The sequence below is a fragment of the Apis mellifera genome, linkage group LG14, assembly GCF_003254395.2.
Source record: "Apis mellifera strain DH4 linkage group LG14, Amel_HAv3.1, whole genome shotgun sequence".
Taxonomy (NCBI): Eukaryota; Metazoa; Arthropoda; class Insecta; order Hymenoptera; family Apidae; genus Apis; species Apis mellifera.
Window position 1 is genome coordinate 5310885 of NC_037651.1, and position 23375 is coordinate 5334259.

The following is a 23375-nucleotide window of genomic DNA, read 5'->3' on the forward strand; positions in this document are numbered from 1 at the left end:
GTTTTTCTTCAGAGTGTCTGGTTATGAAAAATTTCTCGTATTTGTGTATCATTAAATTCCATATTTATATCGATCCTTAAAGAAAAATGTAAAAATTAGAAAGTGGAATTGTTATTTAGCGATTAAATTTATAACAATGTAACACCACGTTTATTTTTTTCATGAACAGATTAGTATGCTGTTCAACGTTGTCGTAATTCTCTTCTACGTGTAACAATACAAGCTTGTTTACAAGCACTTTAACGAATTGCACATTAAATAAAGATAGACAATCGTCTCAAATTTTAAATAAAGAAAATCTCAACAAGTATTATAAACTACCAATTTCAGCAAATGATATACAACTAATTACAATTTAATGATTTTTTTCTAAATTTTAAAAAATTCCCTATCATCCTTTCAGAAAACAATCGAATATTGAAATCTCTTTATTTTATTTTAAATCTCCTTTGAAATTTTCGTTTCAAATCTCTTGCTAATCTCTCTCCCCTCGTTTCACATTTTTCCAAATAATATTATCGCCTCTGTATAAAACAATCTATCGAATTCGCATCGAATAAACTATCATATATTTGCCATTCACCCTATAAAATAATAATTGAAAAAATACATAACAATATCACTCCCTCATCAATATCGTGTCCACTATGGAGCCTACTGTCGCACATTCGCGTTATCCAATAGGAACAGAAGCCACAGGTTGTCGTAACTGTGCTGCGAAAAAAGGGAGAGAGAAGGTATTAGGAAGGTGGAGGGAAGCGCGACAGAGACAGAGGGAAGGAGGCGAGAGAGAGAAAAGGGAAAGAAGTATCGTGGCCACTTCCGCGATCTGTGCCGATCTTAGGCGTTTCCCGGTCGCGTGACCGATCTTTTCCCCTCGTGTGGCCAATCCACTCGCTCTTCCCGTATCTCGCGTTACGTCATTGGTTCACTTTTGCGCCTGCGCCTTGCGGCTCCACCGAGAAAGTTCCTTCCACCGCTTTCGCATCGTTTCCCTTTGACATCGCCGACCGAGCGGCGTTTAAGGGAGTGCCAAATTGGGAGCACGTTTTTTCTTTTCTCTTTTTTTTTTTTCTTTTCCGAATCTCGTTTTCCTTTCTCGAAAATAGACGGAGATCCTTTTTTAGTCGGTCTTATCGAACGTTTCGATTGGAATTTATAAAACGTGGTAAAACGAGTTTGTTCTCCAGGAGAGGAATTTGGCGTGTTTAATTACGTTGTTTTCGACGTGAAGAGAATAAAAGAGTTTTGAGGGGAGAAATTGTGGGATTTTGAGGCACACGTGAAATTTGTGAAATTTGAAAGAGGATAAAAATTTTTTCTGAAAATTGAAAATCTTGGAGGATTTACAATTTTGAATATTAAAGTTTTTTTTTTTTTTAAATTTCTGCCTTTCTTTCCTTTTTTTTTCTTTTTTTCGAAGTCTGGAGAATGATCACTTCGTAGATTAGCTTAATGATATTGCAGACGTTGATTGATTATACGCATGATCATTAGAAAGATCGTTTGAAAAACTTTATATAGAAATTCCAATACGTGCTATTTGTAAAGATTCAAGTTATCGTATTAAAAACGTTTTCACATACATGGATGCTGCATTTGTCGTGAAATATTTTCATACACTTTTCATATAATTATCCAAAACTTGCGTTTTGGAAACGAATTCGTCTAAATCTCATCGCGAGAAAAAGAAAGAAAGAAAGAAAGAAAGAAAGAAGAAAAAAACATGGATTCACGCGTCTCGCTACTCGAGTTTATTATAACATCTCGATTGGACAGGTAACAGGTTTCGAAAGGCACGTGTGTCCTTCGATATATTCCCAGTTCGTCCTTGGCAATGGAACGTAGAGACGAGGTACGTCGGATCCTACGTAATAGCGGCAGTCCTTTTAGCTTGATCCTTTAATCGTTACATTCTATGCAACGTGGATCATCCGTGCAATTATTTTCCGCAACTTTCAACCCTTGCGTAACAAAAAAAAACCCAACATTTGCATGGCAATACACGTCTAATATTCCCCGCGTTTCCTTCTTCTTCACGTTCCTCTCGACGAAGGTCGAGAAATTGTCTGGATCCAATGGCATGCCGATCAAATTGGTCAAATTGCCCACATGCTTCCTTATTATGGATGGATTTCTCGAAATAATTTTTTTTTTTTTTCAATCGACTTTCATACGATTGAAGGAATGTTTATTGCAGATTCGATGCTTTTCTAAAATAAATTTTAGAAAAAAAGAAAATCATACAAATTTTTATTCTTATATATTATTTCAATAAAAAAAAGAATTTTAGAGAATTTTAGATCTAATAAATATCGATTATAAAATTAGAGATGTTCGAAATGTAAAAAAAAAATATCTTCAAAAATTTTTAGTAAGGATCGTTTTTAAAAAAAGTCGAAATTGTTCGAAGTTTAGATAAAGAGTAATTTATGTAAATATTTTAAGATATAAATCTGTATTTATTGTAATTAATAATCCGATTGAATTTAAACTTTAACTTCTGTACTTTTAATAATAATTTGGTGGGTTAAAAAACATGATTATATTGTTATTTATCACTTAATCGCCCATTTAAATTTATTTTTAACGATTAAATAGAAAAATAGTGCGCATCGATCGATATAATAACGCGTGCAATTCTCTTTCTGTTTTAGGTAAGTGGCCGTGAACAACGACAACGGAATGGCAACGTATTTGTAACTTCTCGTGGGTAACATTCAATCGTTAATTCTAAAAGTTGGATCACGAAGGTTTATTTATAAATCGATCGTTCCATTCACAATATCTTTCGTAACATCTGCTCTCGTTCTCCTCCACTTTCTTAAAACTTAAAATTTATAACGATATATACTTTCTTAACGACTATATAAAATAAATCTCTAATTAATTTTTCCAATTTTTCTCTCTATTACTAAAACTCTTTGAAATCGTCGAAATCTTTTTTAGATTTCTTAACTTTTCTTAACAAGGAAGTTGAAAATCGTGGAAAAATATTAAAAGTGGGAAATGGAAAGCATTTCAGGAATAATTTTTATCGTGGAAATGATCCGCCCACGAGTTTCTTAATAACACGTTCACAATAACGGAAATCGGTAACGGTGTTCCGGTAACGATAATTCACAGTTTATCGTGTTTGTCGAAGCAATTACGCGAATCGATACGCGAAAGAGAAAGTGCACAAGCTAAGGATCACGTAAGTCAATCAGAATAGAATCGAATCGGTTAGAATATCGTTAATATCGATTAATCGTTCTGGTTATTGGAATGTTACTAGCAACAATATTTATCATTTTACATTTAAACGTGATACAATGATACAAAAATTTAAGATATTCTTGTATCATGGCCACAATGATTATTTCACAAGCAAATTGATAAAATTGATTACCTTCGAATTATTGGTTTTTATCCAGACAGAATCTAAATCTATTTTTATAATATCAGTTTAACGTTATTTTCTTTTATTCATTTAATTAAGAAACAATCATCGATGGATAAAAATATTAGAAATTTTAAATATTGGAAGAAAAAAGCTTCTTCTACGTAAAGATCTAATTTATACAGAATATGCACGTTGCCGTTAGTCGGTAATAAATAAGAAGCAATGGAAACGAGCAACAATATTCGCGATTTTACACGGTACGTTTCACGTACGCACGCGCAATTTCCCCGATGAGCACAAAAGCCTTCGCCACGTCTGAGTTTTCCGCGCTCATCGCGTGCACAGGCGTTGAAATCCCTTCCGGTTCGACGGGTCTCCTCCGATCATCGCGCTCGAATTCCTCGCCGCGAGATTTCTACTTTTCATTTCCGCGTGAAAATTTCGTGAATCCGTTATATCCCAGTAATTACACAGTAGAGATACAACAGCGACCGTATTCGATTCGTAATTTCTTGATAATTTCATAAGTCTCAGGGAGGGAGGGAGAGGAATTATTAGGTTTGCAGAAAGCGTTAAAATGAGATTCGAAAGAAAGTGTTCCGTTTGTTTCATTATTATGGATTTTGATTTAATATCAAATATTAATCTAATCAATTTAACACTACCCAATACGATCAATATCGTATAAAATACTCAAATTCCAATTAAAAAAAAAAAAAAAAGAAAATAATCCAATAATAATTTCCTTCATGGAGAGGAAACGATCCTTTTTTCTGAGAAGTGAGAGAGAGAGATCGTGTTTCGTAAAATAAATTGTGAAATAAAGGAAAAAAATGAAGAAGGAGAGGGAGAAAAAAATAAATTAAAAAATAACTTAAAAAGGAAACGAGCACGCAATATATCGAAACTACTCGAGAAAGCGATCCGTCGAGCGACACGCGTGCACGATTTATTGGCATAGGGGCAAGGTATCGGGAGGAAGGAAGATTTTTCGTGTAGATCGATCGATTCGGGGCGGTGGATCTCTGGCATTTGCGGCCGGGATCTCAGCCCGGAAGTCGGCTAAGCGATCGCTCGTTCGCCCGAGGGGAAAGTGGTTTGAGCAACTTTCACTTGCTGCCAGGCCAAGCCACGTCCTCCTCTCCACGAGTCCTACACCACCTCTACACACCATCACCACCACCACCACCACCACCACCACCACCATCGCGCCACTGGTGGCCTCGGCTCGGTAATGCGTACCTGTGCGCCTTGTTTCTTCGAGGAAACATCGTTATCGCGGTAATATATATAATATCCCCTTAATTTAACCATATGAATGTTGTAACGTGGATTGCGGATATTTGTTTATCGAGTCGCGCGATATTCGAATGAACGTAGAATGAAGATAGATACGTAGAAATTTAGAAATTAAAGATAAATAAAGTTTATGTAAAGTCGAAGGATCGGATAAAATTTTTGTTTGCAGTCTTTTTTGTATATGAAATTTTTATTTTTATTTTTTATCGAAGAAAAGAATTGCTTTTGTTAATTTAATTAATTACGAATAACATTAATAATAAATGTTATTTGCTTGAAGAAAAGTATATTATTTCAGCAACATCGTTTCGATTGCTAGCTCATATGGGAAAAATTTTCTAAAAATATCCTCACGAAATACAATAAGGATACATCTATTTCAGGATCAAATTCAAAATTCTCGATTCAACGAGTAATTGGAACAAAGGAACAAATCTGCACGCGGTCAAAAAGTGTAAAAGAGTGAATTTACCGAGATGCAGTTCTCCAAGAAATCAGATTGCGGATGAAAGAGAAATCCGTGCCCCTATGTTGATACGTGGGAAGAGGGGGAGAGGGCTCGTGCACATGCTTCGTTAAAATCGAAAAGAGGAGAGGGAGGGGAAGAGGGAAATCTTGGTGGTGGTAGGAAGAGAAGAAAACGCGACCTTTCTTCTTTCCTCTTTTTCCTACTTTCCGTTCCTTCGACTCTCTTTCTTTCACCCCTCCTCTCCTCTCCTCCTCCTCCTCCTCCTCCTCCTCCTCCCTCTTCTCACGGAAACGAAACTTCGTTTGTTGCGTGCCTAGCCGCGTAACGCGTAAAATGCTTGTTCCAGCTTATCAGGAAGCGAGGAAAGCGACCACCGACCGGTCGGCTCTAAAAAAAGACCGAAAAAAATGAAATTTCTCTGGTTCACGTATGTATAGGGTGTCCTGTAAAGTATTAGGCTGAAGCGAGGAAGTGATTGAGAGCTCGAAAGAGGAATTTCTCTAATGCATATATATATAGGATGAGAAGAAGATAGTTGAAGAGGGAAGAAAAATAGGAGGACCTTAAGAAATTAAAACCTGAAAATTTTTTCTCATGTATAGAGTTTATTTAGGCTGTATTTAGGCTGAAGTGAGAAAGTAATTGAGAGAAGGAACTTCTCTGATGTATATATAGAGTGCCTTGTAAAGTGTTGATGAAGTTGAAAATATAAGTGATAGTTAATAATAGAAATAGTTTGAAAGAGAAAGAAGAGGAATTTGATTTTTCTTTAACGTTTAAAAAATAAAAAAGAGTAATGAGTATAGTGTAACGAATATCATAGGATGAGAAGATAGTTGAAGAGGAGTAGAAGGAGTAGTCGAAAAAAGATGAAAAATTTCTCTGATACATAGAATATCCTGTAAAGTGATATTTAGATTGAAGTGAGAAAGTAATTGAGAGATAGAAGGAGGAATTTCTCTGGTGCATGTATATAGGATATCCTGTAAAGTGTATTTAGACTGAAGTGAGAAAGTAATTGGGAACTTCTTTGATACATGTACATAGAGTGTGTCTTGTAAAGTGAAGTTGAAAATGTAAATGGTAATTAGAAAATAGTTTGAAAGAGAAAGAAGAAGAATCTGATTCTATTTTAATGTTTAAAAGATAGAAAAAATGTAACGAATAAATGTAATTAATTTTTATATAAGTATATAATTATATTTTTGGTAATTAAACAATCTTTGAGATACTAAATTTTTGAAAAATCTCGAAAATAGTGGATTCATTTTTAGATTATGAAACTGATATAACTAATTGATGGAAAAGTATGCACCGGAAATTTGTTGCAATGAAAGATAGTAATTTATCTATTTGTTAGATATGCATATACTGTAATAATATTATATATGTTGTAACACGCGTTATAGAGCATCGTTTTTATTTAAAAAATTCATTTTATGAAATACTTTATCTCGTGAAGAAAATCTTGAGAGAAATATAAATGTAAAATTTTTTTTTTTTTTTTTTAGAAACAATAAAAATAATTTTCTCGAGTTAAACTTTTTAAATTTTTTCTTCATAAAAAGAAAAAATTAAAACTAAAATATAAATGAAAGATCTTTCATCCGATTTTCAATAATTCCAATTTGTTACAATAGTATGGACCAATTAAAAAAAAAAAAAAAAAAATTACGAGAAAAATTAAGAAATAATTAATCTTGTTTCAAAAAGTAGATATTAGATTTAGATATTAGATTTTTTTTTTAACAAGATAATTATCAAGGAAACGAATGTAAAGTGAAAAATGATTCCTTAAACTAAATAATTTATCCAAAGTGAAACGTTTCTTGTTTTCTTTCTTGTTATCTTTATCGATAATGTTGTTATCGATAAAAGAACATATGGGGAAAGCGCGTTATACGTTTCGAAGTAATTTATAGGGAAATTAAAATTATAAATATACATACGCGTTATATTTCTTTCGAGAAAGGCATGTTTCCATTTTTACACGAAATTGTGATAGAAATTCAGGAAATTATCAGTTAAATTATTGTCCATCGCAACGATTCCATTCTCGCTTTCGTTATTCCTACTTTTGGCTCACCGATAGTTTTATCGCTTTCTATTTAAATATATTCCGGCAAAATACACACGCTTTCTTCTTCTTCTATTTCGAAATTTATCAAGGAAATTTCGTGTGACGATTAATATATTTCGTTAAAAAAAAAAAAAAAAATAGAAACCGACACGAATCAACATCTATCGATATCTCTTCTATCTTTCTTCGAAATAATATTTTCGCATCGTTCAATCAGAATATAAAAAAAATTTCTTTGCTAACGAATCATAGGATGATTTACACCGTTACTTATCCTTAATCGAACATTTCTCATTCGATGAGAATAACGAAAAATGAAGCAATAACGAAAAAAAGTAAGAACAGAGAAAAGTTATCAGACGAAACAACGATGAACCAAGAAACGCGTACATGCATCGTGTAGAATAATACTGTTATTAACGAGTTATCGATCTACATTCGTAGATCTTCCGTCACAGACAAATAAATATATTATTCGTATTCTGAATCGTACTTGAACTCACTTCTCTTTCATTCGTACCGCTATTTGTTCTCATTCGTGATCGTGACGCTCGTACTCTTTCGGTGTATCAGGAAATGCGTGTCCCCTTCCACGCGAGGGAAAGTTTTCGTTCCTACCAAATTCTTTCTCCTTCTCCATTTTGCTCTCCCCCCTTCCCCTTTCCTTCTTCCTACGTTCGAGCAGACAGAGACACGGAGAGAAACTCGAATCACCCGGTCTCACAACATTTTATTATTTCTGTTTTCTGATCGGGCGGTTTTTTGAAAAAGAAAAGTGGAAACAAAGATTTCAAGAAACGATTCCAAGATCGTAATCTTGAACGTGATCGGTGAAACGAACCGAAGCACTTTATTCTTTTTATTTGGATTTATTTGGATAATTAAAATGTTCAAGTATTTCTTTGGAATTCTTATAGAATTCTTGGAATGGTTTGACAATTTTTACGACTTTGTAAAAAGTTGTAAGATTTTTGGAAATCTGAAACTTTAGGAGTTCAGAACTTTAACATTTTGAAACTTTGGGATTTCGTAACATTGGTATTCCAGAAATTTGAATTTTATGAATATTTTGAGATTCTGGAATTTTGAGAAACAATCGTTCAAACTCTGGATCTTTGAAACTTCAGCACTTTTTCTAACTTTTGATCTTTCACCTTTTTCAAAATAATATCTTTTTAATTTTTAAACCTTCCGATATATGCAATCACGATAAAACGCAGTATCAATAACTTTTATTATAAATTAGCAACAATTCATCGTATTAAGAATTTCTTCCTGTCTCGTATATTTGATTAAATGGCGATAAAAATAGGAGGAAAATACGAGGAGGGAAATACGATACGTGTACAAAAAAATGCAACAATTTCTTCGGGAATGATTTCTAGCCGGCCACAAGGAAAGATAACGAAAGCGAGAGAGATAATCGTGACAGGCGCGACCAGGCGTGAATTATTTCACGTGGACAGGTTTATGGTGCGAGTTGCAAGACGTTCTCGTCGAGGAACAGGCCGCTTCTCCTTGACAGTCTCCTTCCGCGAGTGATTGACGAGCCACCGTCAACTTAACTTTTCTGCATTCAACCTGCTGCAACCACCTTTGTTCATCTTTTCTCATTCTCCTTCTCCATTAGAAAGCAAACGGTGATCGATTAATCGCGAATTATTCGATATTTATTCGGTACTTTCAGGGTACTTTCTATGTTTCTTTTTTTTCTTTTTTTTCTTTTTTTCTTTTTTTCTTTTTTTCTTCTTCGATTTAGAAGAGAGGAAAAGTTGGAAAAGTTTTTCTACCGCTATACTATATTGAAATAGTAATTTTGTTTTTTGTCATAATCACCACGTAGAAATTATCTGTTTCTTTCGATACTTTTTGTACATTATTAGATTAAGGAAAATTATACATGTATGTATTTTTGAATAATAATATTTTGAATAATAATTTCTTTTGTTATTTTTTCAAAAGGTTCATCGTACGAGAAAAATCGATAAATATTAAAATTTTCGGGTATTTCCAGTTAAATATATCTATTCAACGTGTTATTAACGTTAACATTTAACGTTATCTCCAACCAATTTAAATAAAACGGTTATCAATTCTAAAAGAAGAATAATATAAATTATAATTATTTCCTTCAAAATAATAATTATTATACAATTTAAGATTATAGAAATTTATTTATAATATAAATCTATATATTCAGATTTTTTTTTTTCAACGTTTTTGAATGTTTCAATTTTAGATTTTTAGAGCTTTGAAACTTCGAATCTTTGCATCTTTTATCCTTTAGAAAATTCTTTGAATCTTGGCTGAACTTTTGAGTTTTTAGATTTTTCGATTCTTCGAAACCTCCTCACCTTCTTGGAATCTTCTTGGAATCTTTTGGGCCTTGATTTCCTTTCCTTACATTTGACAAATTTCTCTAAAATTCTTCTCTAAAATTTCCAAACACCCCGAGGATCGTAAACATTTAAATATAAGATTCGTCCGATTAACGCATGGAATTTTTCTAAGTAATCCTATTCCAGCCATGGGATAGGGGACTCCAGGAACGTTTCTATGTCGTTCGTTGCATAGTCGTGTGCATCGAGGCGGTAGGAAACGATTCCCAGGAGGTCTGGAGGCTATCAGAGGAGCGGCCAAGGACGTCTTCGTGGCTCACTGCGTTTCAACCCGTTATGCACGAGCTCGTAACTTACAATCGCTATATTCGTGACAGGAGAGAACATGGGTTTCTCCGTGTTTATTGTTCTCTCTATCTCTCTCTCTCTCTCTCTCTCTTTCTATATATACACACCATCTCGCTTAATGATGATTTTTCCGCTTGCAAATATTATTTTCAACGAATTTCAATCGTTTCAATAACTCAATAACAGGAAAGAATAATTAATATGTTATGGAGAAATAATAATGTGATAATATTTTTCGAAAAATATTTTATTTTGATGGTGTTTTTTTTCCAACGTTGCTGAGAAATTGTTTTGAGAAGAACAGATAACGGGCCGGAAGTGTTGATTGAACGAGAAGGAATCTTCCGCGAGATTTCACTGTGAATAGATGCATATCGAAGAATAATACAATTCGTATAATCGTTTCGTTATTAAATGTTATCTTATTCTGAATTATGAATCACGTCTTGTTATGTTGCGTTATTTCCAGAAATAATCTTTTGATTTCTGAAAGCATCGTTAAATTGATAAATCATTATAAAATAAATTGCTATATTGTACATTTATATTAATAAATCCATGCATCTTGAAATATTTTTGATATCTTTTCCCTTCCGAAGATTTGGATTTGTGAACATCTTTGTGGATATTTTGATATTTTCTAGCTATATTTTGAAGATATCTCTTTGGAGTACTTTTCAAATTTTTCTATGCTTAGATTTTTTTGTTTTTTAATTCTAGATTGTTGGATCTTTGCAATCAGAATTATCCTCTTAAAGTATATGATCGAAAAATTTAGATAAACATTCTTAATCCTGATATAAACATAACATGATACTCTTTTGTTATTTAAAATATTATTAATTATTATTTAAAATGTATAAATCTCTGGATTCATGGCTACGACGAGATAAATAGAATGACGTATGATTGATGGTCTTGAATGTACATCTTTTTTTTTTTCTTGTTCAAGATTTCTGCTTTATCTTGGCTATTAACTTTTTATTTTTTTCCTTTTTTTTTTTTTTTTTTTGTTTTCTCGTTATCGTAGAATTTACTCGGGGAAGAACGTGTCAATTTAATATATTACTTTAATTGCTGATCACCAATGTCCTTGCAACACACACCTGTATATACACTTACTCGATAAACTGTCTTGTAAAAAATGCTAATTCAACGCTTCATAGAATTAAAACGCGCATTTACATAAACGCAAAATTTAGAAATTATGCTAAATTGCCGAAATTAATCTCCTTCGATTATCTGGCTCCGATTAAAATGACTCAAGGCGAGATAAATATATTCGTTTTTTTTTCTTTCTTTTTTTTTTTTTTTAAAGAAATAACAAAACGCTCAAGATTTAAATAATTTCGACGATCCTCTCGAATTTTTCTTCGAGACGCAAAATCTTGTTAACTTTCCTCCATTAACCTAAGTTGAACCAAAAGCTAAAAACCCGGCTTAGTATCTAAACGATACTGGCAATAAGGTCACTAAAAAGCAAAGATAGCATTCGCGTTTAAAAAAAAAAAAAACTTGATGGAAGGAACAACAAAGTGCGTGTTAGAATTCTTTCTTGCGCCTTTCTGCCATAGTTCGCCGATAAGGCGTATCTCATTGAAAATATTGAAGAGGCCGTTATTACCAACAAAACTGTTGCTGTTGTTCTTTTAAAAAGTATTGTGGCAATTTTTAAAAAAATTCCTACAGAAGAATCGACGATAGAAGTCGAAAATCGATTCAAATATATATATATATATTTTAACACGAAAGATATTTTTAATAATCTTAATAATTGTACAAAATATAAACGAAGTTTCCTCTCTTTTTTAATTCACTTGTCGATTCTTCGAATCGCTGGATCCTTGAACCTTTGAACTTTTAAACATCTAGAATTCTAAAATTCGTGCCTTTGGATTTTTATATCCCAACATCTTCCAATTCCTCTCTCTCTCTCTCTTCAATTCCTCGAATATTTTCTTCGTTAAAAATCCTTTTCTCAAATTTCTTCCAAATCACAGAAAAATTAATCGATTATAAAATCAGTATCATTCGAAAATTTCATTTCATTTCTCCAATATTCTAATATTTCATTTATTTCGAAAGTTCCACGCTTTGTCTTTCGTCCACGAATTTCCTCCACGTGGTTCCTTCTCGAACGTAACGCCGTAAATATAACTGAAAAACATACGAACCCGGCATGGTAATCATTTCCCTTTTCCTCCAGTTGTAATCCGCTGTGTCGGTAATTAGACAAGAGCGCGTTAATTGGAGCGTGCTCGAAAAGAGAAAGCATTTTAAGGAACACGCACGAGATCCACTTCCGCCAGGATCCATCATTTCCTCTCTCTTTTTCTCTCTCTCTTTCTCTTTCTCTCGTCACACGAGTTTTGCATCGAATATGTTACGTAAATTTTGTTGCGTATCAATTTTCTTCCACGAATTTTCCAACCGAGAGAAATTATCCCCCGTCGACTTTCCTCTTTTCTCGATAGTTTTCTATGCTCAACCGAGCGCGAGCGAGCCTTCTTTCATTATTCACTCCGTTTTTCTTCTTTCACGGTTGCAAGCGTTTTCCTGTTCGATTTGCTTTCCTTGTTTTCACGGGCTCGTGTTTGTTAACGTATGCTAATCAATCTTGCCAGGAGCGGAGTTTAATGTTGCGAAGCTTGGACGAAGTTGAGTTTTGAACGAGCCTCCCACTTTCTTTAGTTTAGAATTTTTCTTTTTCTTTTTCTTTTTTTTTTTTTTCGATGAAAGTAAAAGTGGAGGTAGAGAAATTTGTTTTGTAAAAAATACGAATCTTTGAACATTTTTTGAATTTGGATTTTAAGGAACTTTGAAATTCTTTACGTTTTTTTTTTTTTTTTTTTTTAATTCTCTTGGATTTATGAATTTCAAAGGTTTAACGTTTGAAAGGGAAAAAAGCTTGATAATGTGAAATTTAAAATTATCTAAAGATAAGCTTAAAAATCGAGATTGAAATAGAACGAGAAGAGAGGCCTCGTTCAAGAATTGGAAATATAAGTCTAGGCGATAAATTTAGAACTATGAATGATTAAATTCAATAAAAACTGCCAATCTATTGCGTAAACATTAAACAACTGACCACAAGTTGAATATATATTTAATGTCAAATCATCGTTAGAGGAATTTCGATTGTGAAGTGGTATAAACGCTTGCAAGGAAGATAGTGCGATGCAATTATCGAACGACGAGGTTAATAGATTTTTAAGGCAACGTGGTTTACAGATCGTTTGTCAAGAAAGATGACAGCGGCTTACCGCACACATAAATTATCGGTACATGAACAACGACGCGAGATTTACGAATCATAAGTCAGAGATTCTACCTCCACTCCATCTCCTTTTTTCTCGGTTCTCTTACAATTCTTACAAGTCGCGCGATTAAATAGGGGAAAAAAAAAAAAAATATATGGATGGCACTAAAACATTAAATTACACATACACTTCTATTCATTTCTATTTTCACGAGTGGAAAATTAATTCTCGAAAAATATTTTTCCTTAAAATATTCTCCGTTCCTCGCGCAAAAATTTATTCTTTTTTTTTTTTATTTTACGAGACAAAACATTTATGTAATTTGAAGTTAAAATGTTCCTAATTTATAGTGATATTAATGCACAATATCTTCTGGGGAATTTTATGAAGATCTGGTGATTTATCGTATGGTTATATCTCTCGTGGATCTTTTGATAAATTTGTGATATTTAGCAAGTTTCTGCTACGAGATAATATAATTTGGGCGCGAAATCTTCTATCTTCTTCCAAGTTTGTAGTATTTAGCACGTAATAAAGTAACGGCAATATCGGGGCAAGAAGAAGTAGAGTCGAGACTAGTTGATTCATAGCCGACTACTCGGGGTTGAATTTATAAACTTGATCACGAGCTAGACCTTGATCACGGATTTCAGTTTCACTTCGTATTCGATCTATCGTCCGAAATAGCCGAGTATCAATGTACCAAGGCCACAGGAAATTATCTCCAAACAAATGCGATTGTTTATCCGTTTGCAAATAGCGGGCACGCCTTCGTTGTTGTCAATTATTATCACTTCGTACTTATTTTATAAACGTCTTTCCCCTTTTCCTTTTCCCCAGATAAATGATATTTTTAAATATACGTGTAATTTTTTCCTTCGAAAAAAAAAGAGGAGCTTTTTTTAGCTTCAAATAAATCGATTAATTCCGCGTGAAATTAAATTATTATCCATTGAAAACTGGCGTTGAAAGAGAACGACGAGGTGTCACGAGTCTGACAACGCACCATCCATTTCCCCTTATTCTCATCTCGCTCTTAATATATTTCCATCTTTTCCATCTTCTTCGAGTTTTTTTTTTTTTGGTTGAAAATTATTCGTTAAAAATTGTTTCAATTCATGTTCGAATCCCAATTTAACAGATCTTTCATTCAAAAATTGTAAAGTTATATAAATATTCCATAGAACACACAATTCAATAGAAGCGGATCCCCCAAATGACACGGCAAATTGAATCAACGTATCAAGATTATGAAAGTGTAACGCCGTGAATCCAATTAAGTTATAACAAGAAACCGTGGAGTATAATTGATATGTAACGGAGATAAGCGAGGCTTTAAAAAAAAAAAAACGGAAATCATCGTTGCTCGTTAATAAAAACTATTTTCAATTCCCTTTCACCGGGCTTTTATCTCGAATCTCGCCTCCTTTTCCGTGGATGGACAATCGCTCGCTTGCGTACACGAACGCAACTGCGTGAGATTTAATGGATATTTTATTCGGTTTCGTGAATTATTACCTGTCAAATTAATTTCACCGCGTGCCGCCGCAATTACAATTAGAAACGGTGCTCGCGATTTCACGCAAATCTCTTCTGACCGTTATTGCGTGTTTAAAACTAAGGTACAAAGTATATCGGAGGTTGTGGCAAACTTTTTTTTTTTCCTCCACTTTAAAAGGAAAGAGAAAAAAATCGGAGCAACTAATAGCAGGGAGGAGGAGAGAATTTGAAATTCGTATCCGCTCGATTTCGAATCTCGAGTGAGAAAACTCGTCGTAAATTTTGCAAAATGTAAAATTATTAGATTTGGAAAAAAAGAAGGAGATCAGAAGTAGATCTACTTTCATTTAATCTTTTCGCTCGTTTTATCCATCGATCAAAATGTTTCAGGATGCTAAGTTGCTGTTCGAGATCGTGCATAGAGAAACTTTAAGCTCGACTTTAAATAACCAATTTTATCAAGTTCTTGATTCGATCATCCGTAAACGAAGAGCAGATTCGTAAAATTAAAAATTTCTACATAGAGCACGACGTCACGTTTTCGATACCGATCCTTTATTGTCGCGAAGAGAGAAACACGACAACGACGAATCGTTTCGATCTTTCCTCTTTTTTCTTCTTCTTCTTCTTTTTTTTTCTTCTTTTCCCTCCCAGGACGTGCACATGAGTCATTCCATACTTGAGTCAGGTAAAACGCTCGCGTGTTGTCGATTACGTAAAGGAATATCTTGCAGGGGAATCGGGATGACGGAGAACCGCGAGAGGAGAGAAGAGAGGAGAGGAGAGGAGAGGAGATAAAGACAGGGGAACATAGTAATTAGAGGCACGCTCTCGGTATAACGAAGGAGCAGAGCGGAGAGAACTGGTTCTACCGTTAACGGAAATCGTCTCTCTCTCCGGCCAGATTCTGATCCAGCTTCTTTCTCGTCGCCTCCTCCGCGACAATTGCCCTTTACGGTACTTCCGCTTTCGTTACGCGGCTGCCCCGAACAGGAAACTCGGTCAATTCTGTTCGACAACCGCGTTCGCGTTCCATTCTTTTGAAAGTTTAACTTCTTTTTTTTTTTTTTTATGGATCACGCCAATTTAGGAATTTAAGGTATTTGAATTTTTGTTTGAATTTAGCGAGATTTTCATTTGGTATTTTTTTTTATTATTGAATCACTTTAATATACAACTTTGATGTTTGAGGATGGTATTGTTATTAAAAATTGGGCGATTTATTTAATTTAAATTAAATAACGTGTATATTTGTTATCATGTTATCACGTTGCTACAAGATACATGATGATGGGGATATTGTGTTTTCATTGGCATTCCATTTATGATTGAGATTTTATGAAAGAGATTTAAAAATCTTTGAATAATTTTAGCTTTCTAATTTTGAAAAATCATAAATTTTATTATTAAGAATTTTAGTTATTCAAAATCTTTCTAATGTTTATTTGGAGAATGTCCATGTTTATTAATTTGATTTTTCATATTAGAAAAAAATTAATAAACTTCTAAAATAAAATTCCAACATTAAGACGTTAAGAGTTGGATTATAGATATATTTAGATTATTAAATCTTTAAATCATTGAATCTTTGGATCTTTGGATCCCTAAACTTTTGAATCTTTAGATCCTTGAATCTTTTATTCTTGAACCTTTGAATCTTTTAATTCTTGAATCTTCAAATCTTTAGATCATCGATTAAAATCTTCATTATCCATCGTCAGTTTTCTCTCTCCACGCTTGATTCCTTTTCACCTTTGATTGCTCCTCTTCACCTTCGCACGACACGATTTCTTCTCCCTTTCTTCTTCTCGTTTAATCGGCTGTTGCTCGTGTTCTAGCCACGCCACGCCACGCAACGCGAGATTAGTTCCGCAGAGTTGGCGACGATCGACAGCCTTGAACCAAATTGCAAGCTGTCGTTGTTTAGTTGTTTAGCTAGCGTGCACGGAGAAACCGCGCTCCGTATAGTTATTAGGCGTTTCCAAACCGTTTTCAACCGTATTTTCAGTGGAATTTTTTTTTTTTTTTTTCCATTCAAAATCACATCGATAATTCGACCAAGTCTTATGATACGATGATTATTATATTCACTTTGGAGCACGAATTTTATATTTATCGTTTTTATATACCGAAATGATACAGAATGATAAGTAATTAAAAGTTGAGTCTTGATTAATTAATTCTTCAGATTAACTTTAATCTTAATCTTAATCTTAATTAGTTTTGACGAGATGAAAAATTTAAAATTTAAAATCGAGAAAATTTAAATTTGAGAAAAAACCTCGAGTTAAGGATCTTTTTTTCATTTGTTCGTTTCTAATAATTTATCTTTCCAAGAGAATTTTTATCTCTCTCTCTCGAGAGAGAGTTTTAGGCAGGATTATAATCAAGGATCAAGGATCAAAAAGCGTTTATATTGTTTATTGTTGTTAGTTGCAACAACAACTGTGACGAGGCGAATTCTTTCCTTTCCCTTTCTATCTTCCATAAACATCTTCTATAAATTCGTTGAATTTACTTTGATTACTCTTTAGAGATAAAACGCCAGGTAATCCACGGTTGTTGGAATCGTAGCCGGCGATAATCACAAGCAATAATTCAAAGATCAGTCGTAATCCGGGAGAGGAAACGTAGTATGAATATTAAAAATCTTCGTTCGTTGAAATCTATCAGATTGTGGTAGAGGTACGACCTCGCAAACAGGCGGTGTACCATGATAATAACCATTGAATGCGGTTTCGTCGCGTTTGAACCGCACGTTCAGTCATTGGAAAAAGAGAGAGAGAGAGAGAGAAGAAAAATATAAAAATAACGTTCTGCACTTTAATTTTACTTGCGCGAGGCGGAAGATGTAATTTTCTTTTTTTTTTTTTTATTTTATTTTCTAATCTTTTCGAGGTTACGAAATCCTAACCTCATTTTTTTCTTCATTCATAAAAATTTTCTTCGTATAAAAATTTAAATTTGCATAAATATTCGTAATATTCGATAATAAACGATGATGCACGGTGAATTAATAGACTTTTTATTATTTCTGTCTCGTGATAAATCCGCAAATTTTTTTTTTCTTTCTTCTTCTTTTTTTTTTTTTTTTTACGCGCATAACGAAACGAAATAACGAAGACGTGGCATGACACGTTGAGAAACAATTAAGCCTGCCTTAAGTCTTTGAGGAGAAGGAGAAAAAAACGCGGAAGAAACGCCTCGAAACGAGAAAAAGAAGAAGAAGAGGAAGAAGAAAAAAAAGAAGAAGAAATAGAGAGAAGTTGTTAGGTCGGCTCGCTATTTTTGGAGGAGCATCTCCAAGGTCGCCAACTGATCCGCTCCTCTTTTTCTTTTCTTCCACGAAGTAATTTCTGATGGCCACGGCTTCCGACACTGTGTGTGCGGGGGAAAAAAAAAGGTGTAAAGGAGGGACGGAGGGAAGCGTGTCATCTCGCGTATTCTAAAAGGTCTCTCTTCTATCATAGTTGAAAAAAAAAAAAAAAAGAAACGAAGGTAAAAAGCTTATTGAATGGAAAGAAAAGAGGAATTTTTTTTTTTTTTTTTTTTAAGTCGAAACATAGACTTTGTATCTTATAGCGGAGCAATAGATAGTAATCCCATTTTGGAAATATAGTTGTGATATTTTTTTAAACGCAACAAATTTCGATCTTCTCGAATCGTTGAATCTCTCTTTTCTTTTTTCTTTAAATCTTTACGTTGAATTGTATCGGAAAAGTTTCTCATAATAAACAATATTTTTACGTCGTGATTTATAATAATAATAACAACGTATAAATGTGAGTATATTACGATGGCTGATGACGCGACACTAGCGCCACGTGGTCGTTAATTATTTCTACTTTATTGTCTTATTTTTTTCTTTTTTTTTTTTTTTTTCTTACTATTTAATTACTATTGAATCTCTTCTTCTTTGTACAAGCAAAAAAACATATCTTGTCGATTCTTGTAAAATTCATATTTGTCTATATACGATCGTTTGAATAATTAAAAAAAAAAAATTTAGTTCTCGTTGTAAATATTTTTCGTAAATAAAGAGTTTTCAAATCTAAATTTTTAATCTCTATCTTTTACAATCTTTCGTGATGAAAATTGTCGCGCACAAGAAGTTACAAATTCTACGAGATTTAAAAGAGATTAAATATATATATTTATAAAAAAAAAAAAAAATAATTTAACGCAGTAAAATAACGAGGAATCGTTGCGTTCTCAGGAAAACAAGGCAAAGATGGACCGGAAGAGAAAAAGGACGCTGATGGAGAATTATGGGGCAACGTGGAAGCGCAGGCCGCCTTCCTCGGCCCAAATCTATGGGACAAAACTTTGCCCTATGATGCCGACCTGAAGGTATTGAACCATGTATGTACAAAAACGCGATACGGTAAGCTCACAATCCGGCTGAAACGCAGATTTCAAATATCTGCGATTAAAAGTTTTTAAAAATTCTAGATTTTTTTCATCCCCCTCTTCTTTTTTCTTCTTTTTTTTTCTTTTTCTTTTTCATTAATCGTACTACCGGATGCAAGAAGAACACAAATATATTCTTATATATAAATTCATTACGTCTCATAAAATTGAGTTACATTTACCATTCCAATAAGATCGTGAATAAAGCCCTTCTCGCATCCAACGATAAAATTATGAATCGAAAGTTAATTTACTTACTTTATTCTTCCCCATTCGCATTTTTTTTCCAGAAAAAATTTTATTTCTCGTTTTATTGCTCAATTAGCTGATGAACAACACACGATGTTCATCGTGTAATATCGATTTGAAATGAATGATAGCATCACAACACACTCGACTCTGTTATAACCGATCTTTTTTTTTTTCTGCTGAAGATCGAAAAAAAATAAAAGAAGGATGCCGTTATCCTCCTGTTACAGTACGTCGATCTCGACGAGTTTCTCTCCGAGAACGGTATTCCCGTGGATGGAGTGGCCGGCGGCGGACAAGGGACGATGCAGAGCGGACAACTGCACAAAATGAACAACACCGAAACACCAGGGCACCAAGGCCCAGCCGGCCTCCACTTAGAGCCGGTCACCAAACGCGAGAGATCACCCTCGCCGAGCGAGTGTTGCTCACCCGACACTATGAACCCTCCCTCGCCCGCGGATTCCAGTGAGTGAATCGTTCATCCGATTTCCTACCCGATTTCTTTGGACGTCGATCCTGAGGGAATTGTATTTTTAATAAATCTTTCGTTTAATTTATCGATCGTGGAAGAATTAGAAAGAGTTTAAGGAAGGAGGGTTGAAGTGAATATAAAGAATTATTTAATTAACGATAGAACTTCAAAGTTGAAAGCAAACTCGTTTGGAACAAATAAATCTGAAAATCTTTGCATTTCAAGAGTTTAGAATATTTAAGAAGATTTGTTGAAATGATAGGATCTAGGAAAGAATTGTTTTAAATTTGATTTTAGAAGTAAACGATTGTCCAAGGGATCGGGATAAAGTCTCAGGATCGACTCCGGTATAAACGATTTAGTTTTGGGGAAACGGATGAAACTAACATCGAAATTGTCGATTATTCGCGCGACAGATTCCGAGGACTCGTCACGAATACAATATGGCTTGTCTCTTGTAGCGCTCTCGATGGCCTCATCGGGGCGAGACTTCGATCCACGCACCCGGGCCTTCTCCGACGAGGAGCTGAAACCCCAACCGATGATCAAGAAATCACGGAAGCAGGTCAGTCCAGTTTCACGGTTCAATAATACTTAAAAAAGAAAAAAAGGGGGAATTTATTTATATTTGTTATACCCCATCCAAAGATTCTACTTATATAGATACGATATATAACTATTTTCTCGCGTCACGTCGTTTAGAAATACGCAACAATTTCTAAACGTTCGTTCTAATTTCCTGCTCTTTTCCATGGTCCGCTACCGGTTTACAGTTCGTTCCGGATGACCTGAAGGATGACAAATACTGGGCGCGTCGTAGGAAGAATAACATGGCAGCGAAACGATCACGGGATGCACGTCGCATGAAGGAGAACCAGATCGCTCTCAGGGCCGGCTTCCTCGAGAAAGAAGTAAATCTTCCCACGCCTCTAAAATTAAACAACGCGTATTAGAATAAGGATCTTAACATTTTATCGGGATGGAATCAAGATCGGATTCGTTTAAGATTAGATTCATTTTTCTTCGCGTCAACAATATGCGGAATATTACAAATGATATTACCTCTCCTCCGAGAAGATTTCTCGGTAATTTTTCCCCGGATACTTAATCCCGAATTCCAAAAGTGTTCTCTCTTTTCAGAATATGGGTCTACGACAGGAACTGGACCGGTTAAAGAACGAGAACATGCTGCTGCGTGACAAGCTGAGCAAATACACGGACGTCTAACAGTGCGCCGGGCAAGCAACAGCTCGTCGTGGTATTAAAAAAGATGCAAACACGAGCGTTTGTTGTGCCAGCTCCTCCCACACACACTATAGTCGCAGCACTTAGGTTTTTCGCCAGTTCGGATGAAAGAAGAGTTAAAAAGAAAAAAGAAAAAAAAGAAAAAAAACGAAAAAAAAAAATGAAGAAGAAGAAGAAGAAGAAAAGAAAGGAGCGCGCCGAATCGCAAGACCATCCTCGACGAATTCGAACAAACCTACCCCTCCCCTACCCCCTTTTCCCTAGACGATCCCCTAGAAGATATTCCTTGGACGAAACTTCTCCTATTCACACCACATCTTTTCCTCTTCTTTTCTTCTCCCTTCATACACCAATATTTCTTTAAATCCGTTCCCTCCCTCTTCTTCTCAGTTCCCTTTTTCCCTCCCCCTCCTCCCAGTGCTCCTTTCTCCCTTCGAAATTCACCTTATCCCTCAAAAAAAAAAAAAAATGTACATAGTTATATGTATAGTTAGATTATATATATATATGTATAACATGCGCGCGCGCGCATACATACACGGCCGTGTGTATGCCGTGTGTCTGTAAAAGTATGACGCTCTGTGCGCGCGTGTAACACGCGCGACCGCATGCACACGTGTATGTATTTATATATATATATACACGCGTATTATTACATACCAAGAAGAGGTGTATAGTCGGGTATATTAACTTCGCTGCAACGCATTATCAAGCATTATATGTATACACATATATACAAGAAGAGACGCGTTACGTATATATCTATATACATAAAAAGAAAAAAAAAAAAAAAAAAAAGGAGACATATACGCATACACGTATACACGCGGAGCAGCAGACCGTGAATTAGTTTAGTGTGCGTGCCAGATGAATAATGTATAAACAACAGTATGTGTACAGGTATTCACCACGAGACACTTGGAAACTTTTCCTTTTAACGCGAGGCATGTTAATCAAGTCAAGTGAACGCTTTCGATCGAATCGTATCCGTAAGGAGATTTAACATGATGAACTCTCTGGGGACCTTGTCGAAGGGATGGCAAATTGTTAATTTGTACTTTGTCGAAAGAAATTAGATTGATTCGTTAATTAGAGAATTATCAATGTTTTGAATATAATAGTAATATGTACGATATCTCTTTTACTTTTTTTATAACGAATCGTTATATTTTTATTATGAAACGCGTTATGTTATTTATATTATTGTATTATTCGTAAAGAACCCCACCTGAAGTTAGTTCTAAGAGATTTTTTTTTTTTAACAAAGAAACGATTGAAATAACAAGTTTCCCTTGTTACATTTTCCGGTGAAATTAAAGGAAAAGCGATTATGATATATGATATATGATAATGTTTATTATGTTAAAAGTGTCTCAACTGTACCAGAAACATCTGGCATCTACGCGATAACTGCCTCATAAACTGAGCTGGAGCTAATTAGGATAATACAATAAGTGAAAGAGATGTACGAACACGTAAGCACAGACAGGCGCGCGTATGAATGATCGATAGTTGGAAAAGAAAAAAGAAAAATGGCCGCGAGCGGTCCTTACGCGGCTATTTAAATCACGCGCTGACTCTCGAGCTTTTGTTTCGTTCTTGTACAATGCGGCCCTCAGGATCTGATTGCGGATAAATTCTCGATCCATACGTATTTTCTCTCGTTGATCTGACGTGTTTTCTTTTTTTTTTTTTTTTGAACGGCCCTAAAGATTTTAAGATTTTTTTTCCTCAACCACGCCAAGTAGTACAATAACTAGCATTATTGTACCTAGACATATGGCCTGCCTTGAAACATGTCACGAGCTTTAAAAGATTGTCCAGTGAATATCGGTTGAATAAAACATTTTTTCTAATTTTCGAATAATCGTCGGATAATCAACGGGAGAAGGGACGGAGAGAGGAAAGAATTATCCGTGATCGGTAATTTGTTAAGAAAAAGAAGAATGAGGAAGAAAAAAAAAAAAAAGGATAAATTAAGAACGAAGGATTTTTTTTTGGGGAGAACGACGCTTTTCTGCGCACGGACTAGATCCTAGTTCTCTAAGAAACGTTAATTACTGTAGCGTATCCCACAAGTGGTGATGGTACACACACAAGTGATTCTAGTTGTTTTTATCGTAAGGTAGAGATCAAGTGCTTCTTTTTTTTTTTTCATACATAACGTTTTAATCTCTCTCTTCTCTCTGTAGCGTTTCGTTTTTTCGGCGCTCCGGTTGTATGACAGTTGATAAAAAAAATCGCTCGAAGGGCTAACACGATGTCTCGAGTACGGGGAAAGCGTCGCGACGCATCTTTTATTATCGTTTTATCGTG

At 34.5% G+C, this 23375-nt stretch overlaps 1 protein-coding gene across 4 annotated transcripts in view; it reads left to right on the plus strand.

Annotated features, from left to right (window-relative positions):
• The window catches only part of LOC408449 (thyrotroph embryonic factor), a 66287-nt gene extending 43251 nt beyond the window's left edge, over window positions 1-23036 (plus strand). For 3 of the 4 annotated variants that reach the window (XM_026445126.1, XM_026445128.1, XM_006560237.3), the window contains 5 exons: window positions 18897-19042; window positions 19570-19807; window positions 20276-20379; window positions 20588-20725; window positions 20955-23036. In XM_026445126.1, coding sequence (XP_026300911.1) covers window positions 18897-19042; window positions 19570-19807; window positions 20276-20379; window positions 20588-20725; window positions 20955-21041 — 713 coding nt within the window. In that variant the 3' untranslated portion in view covers window positions 21042-23036. The remainder of the gene's footprint in view (window positions 1-18896; window positions 19043-19569; window positions 19808-20275; window positions 20380-20587; window positions 20726-20954) is intronic. The other variant, XM_026445127.1, reaches the window with a different exon arrangement.
• Window positions 23037-23375: the final 339 nt, after the last annotated feature.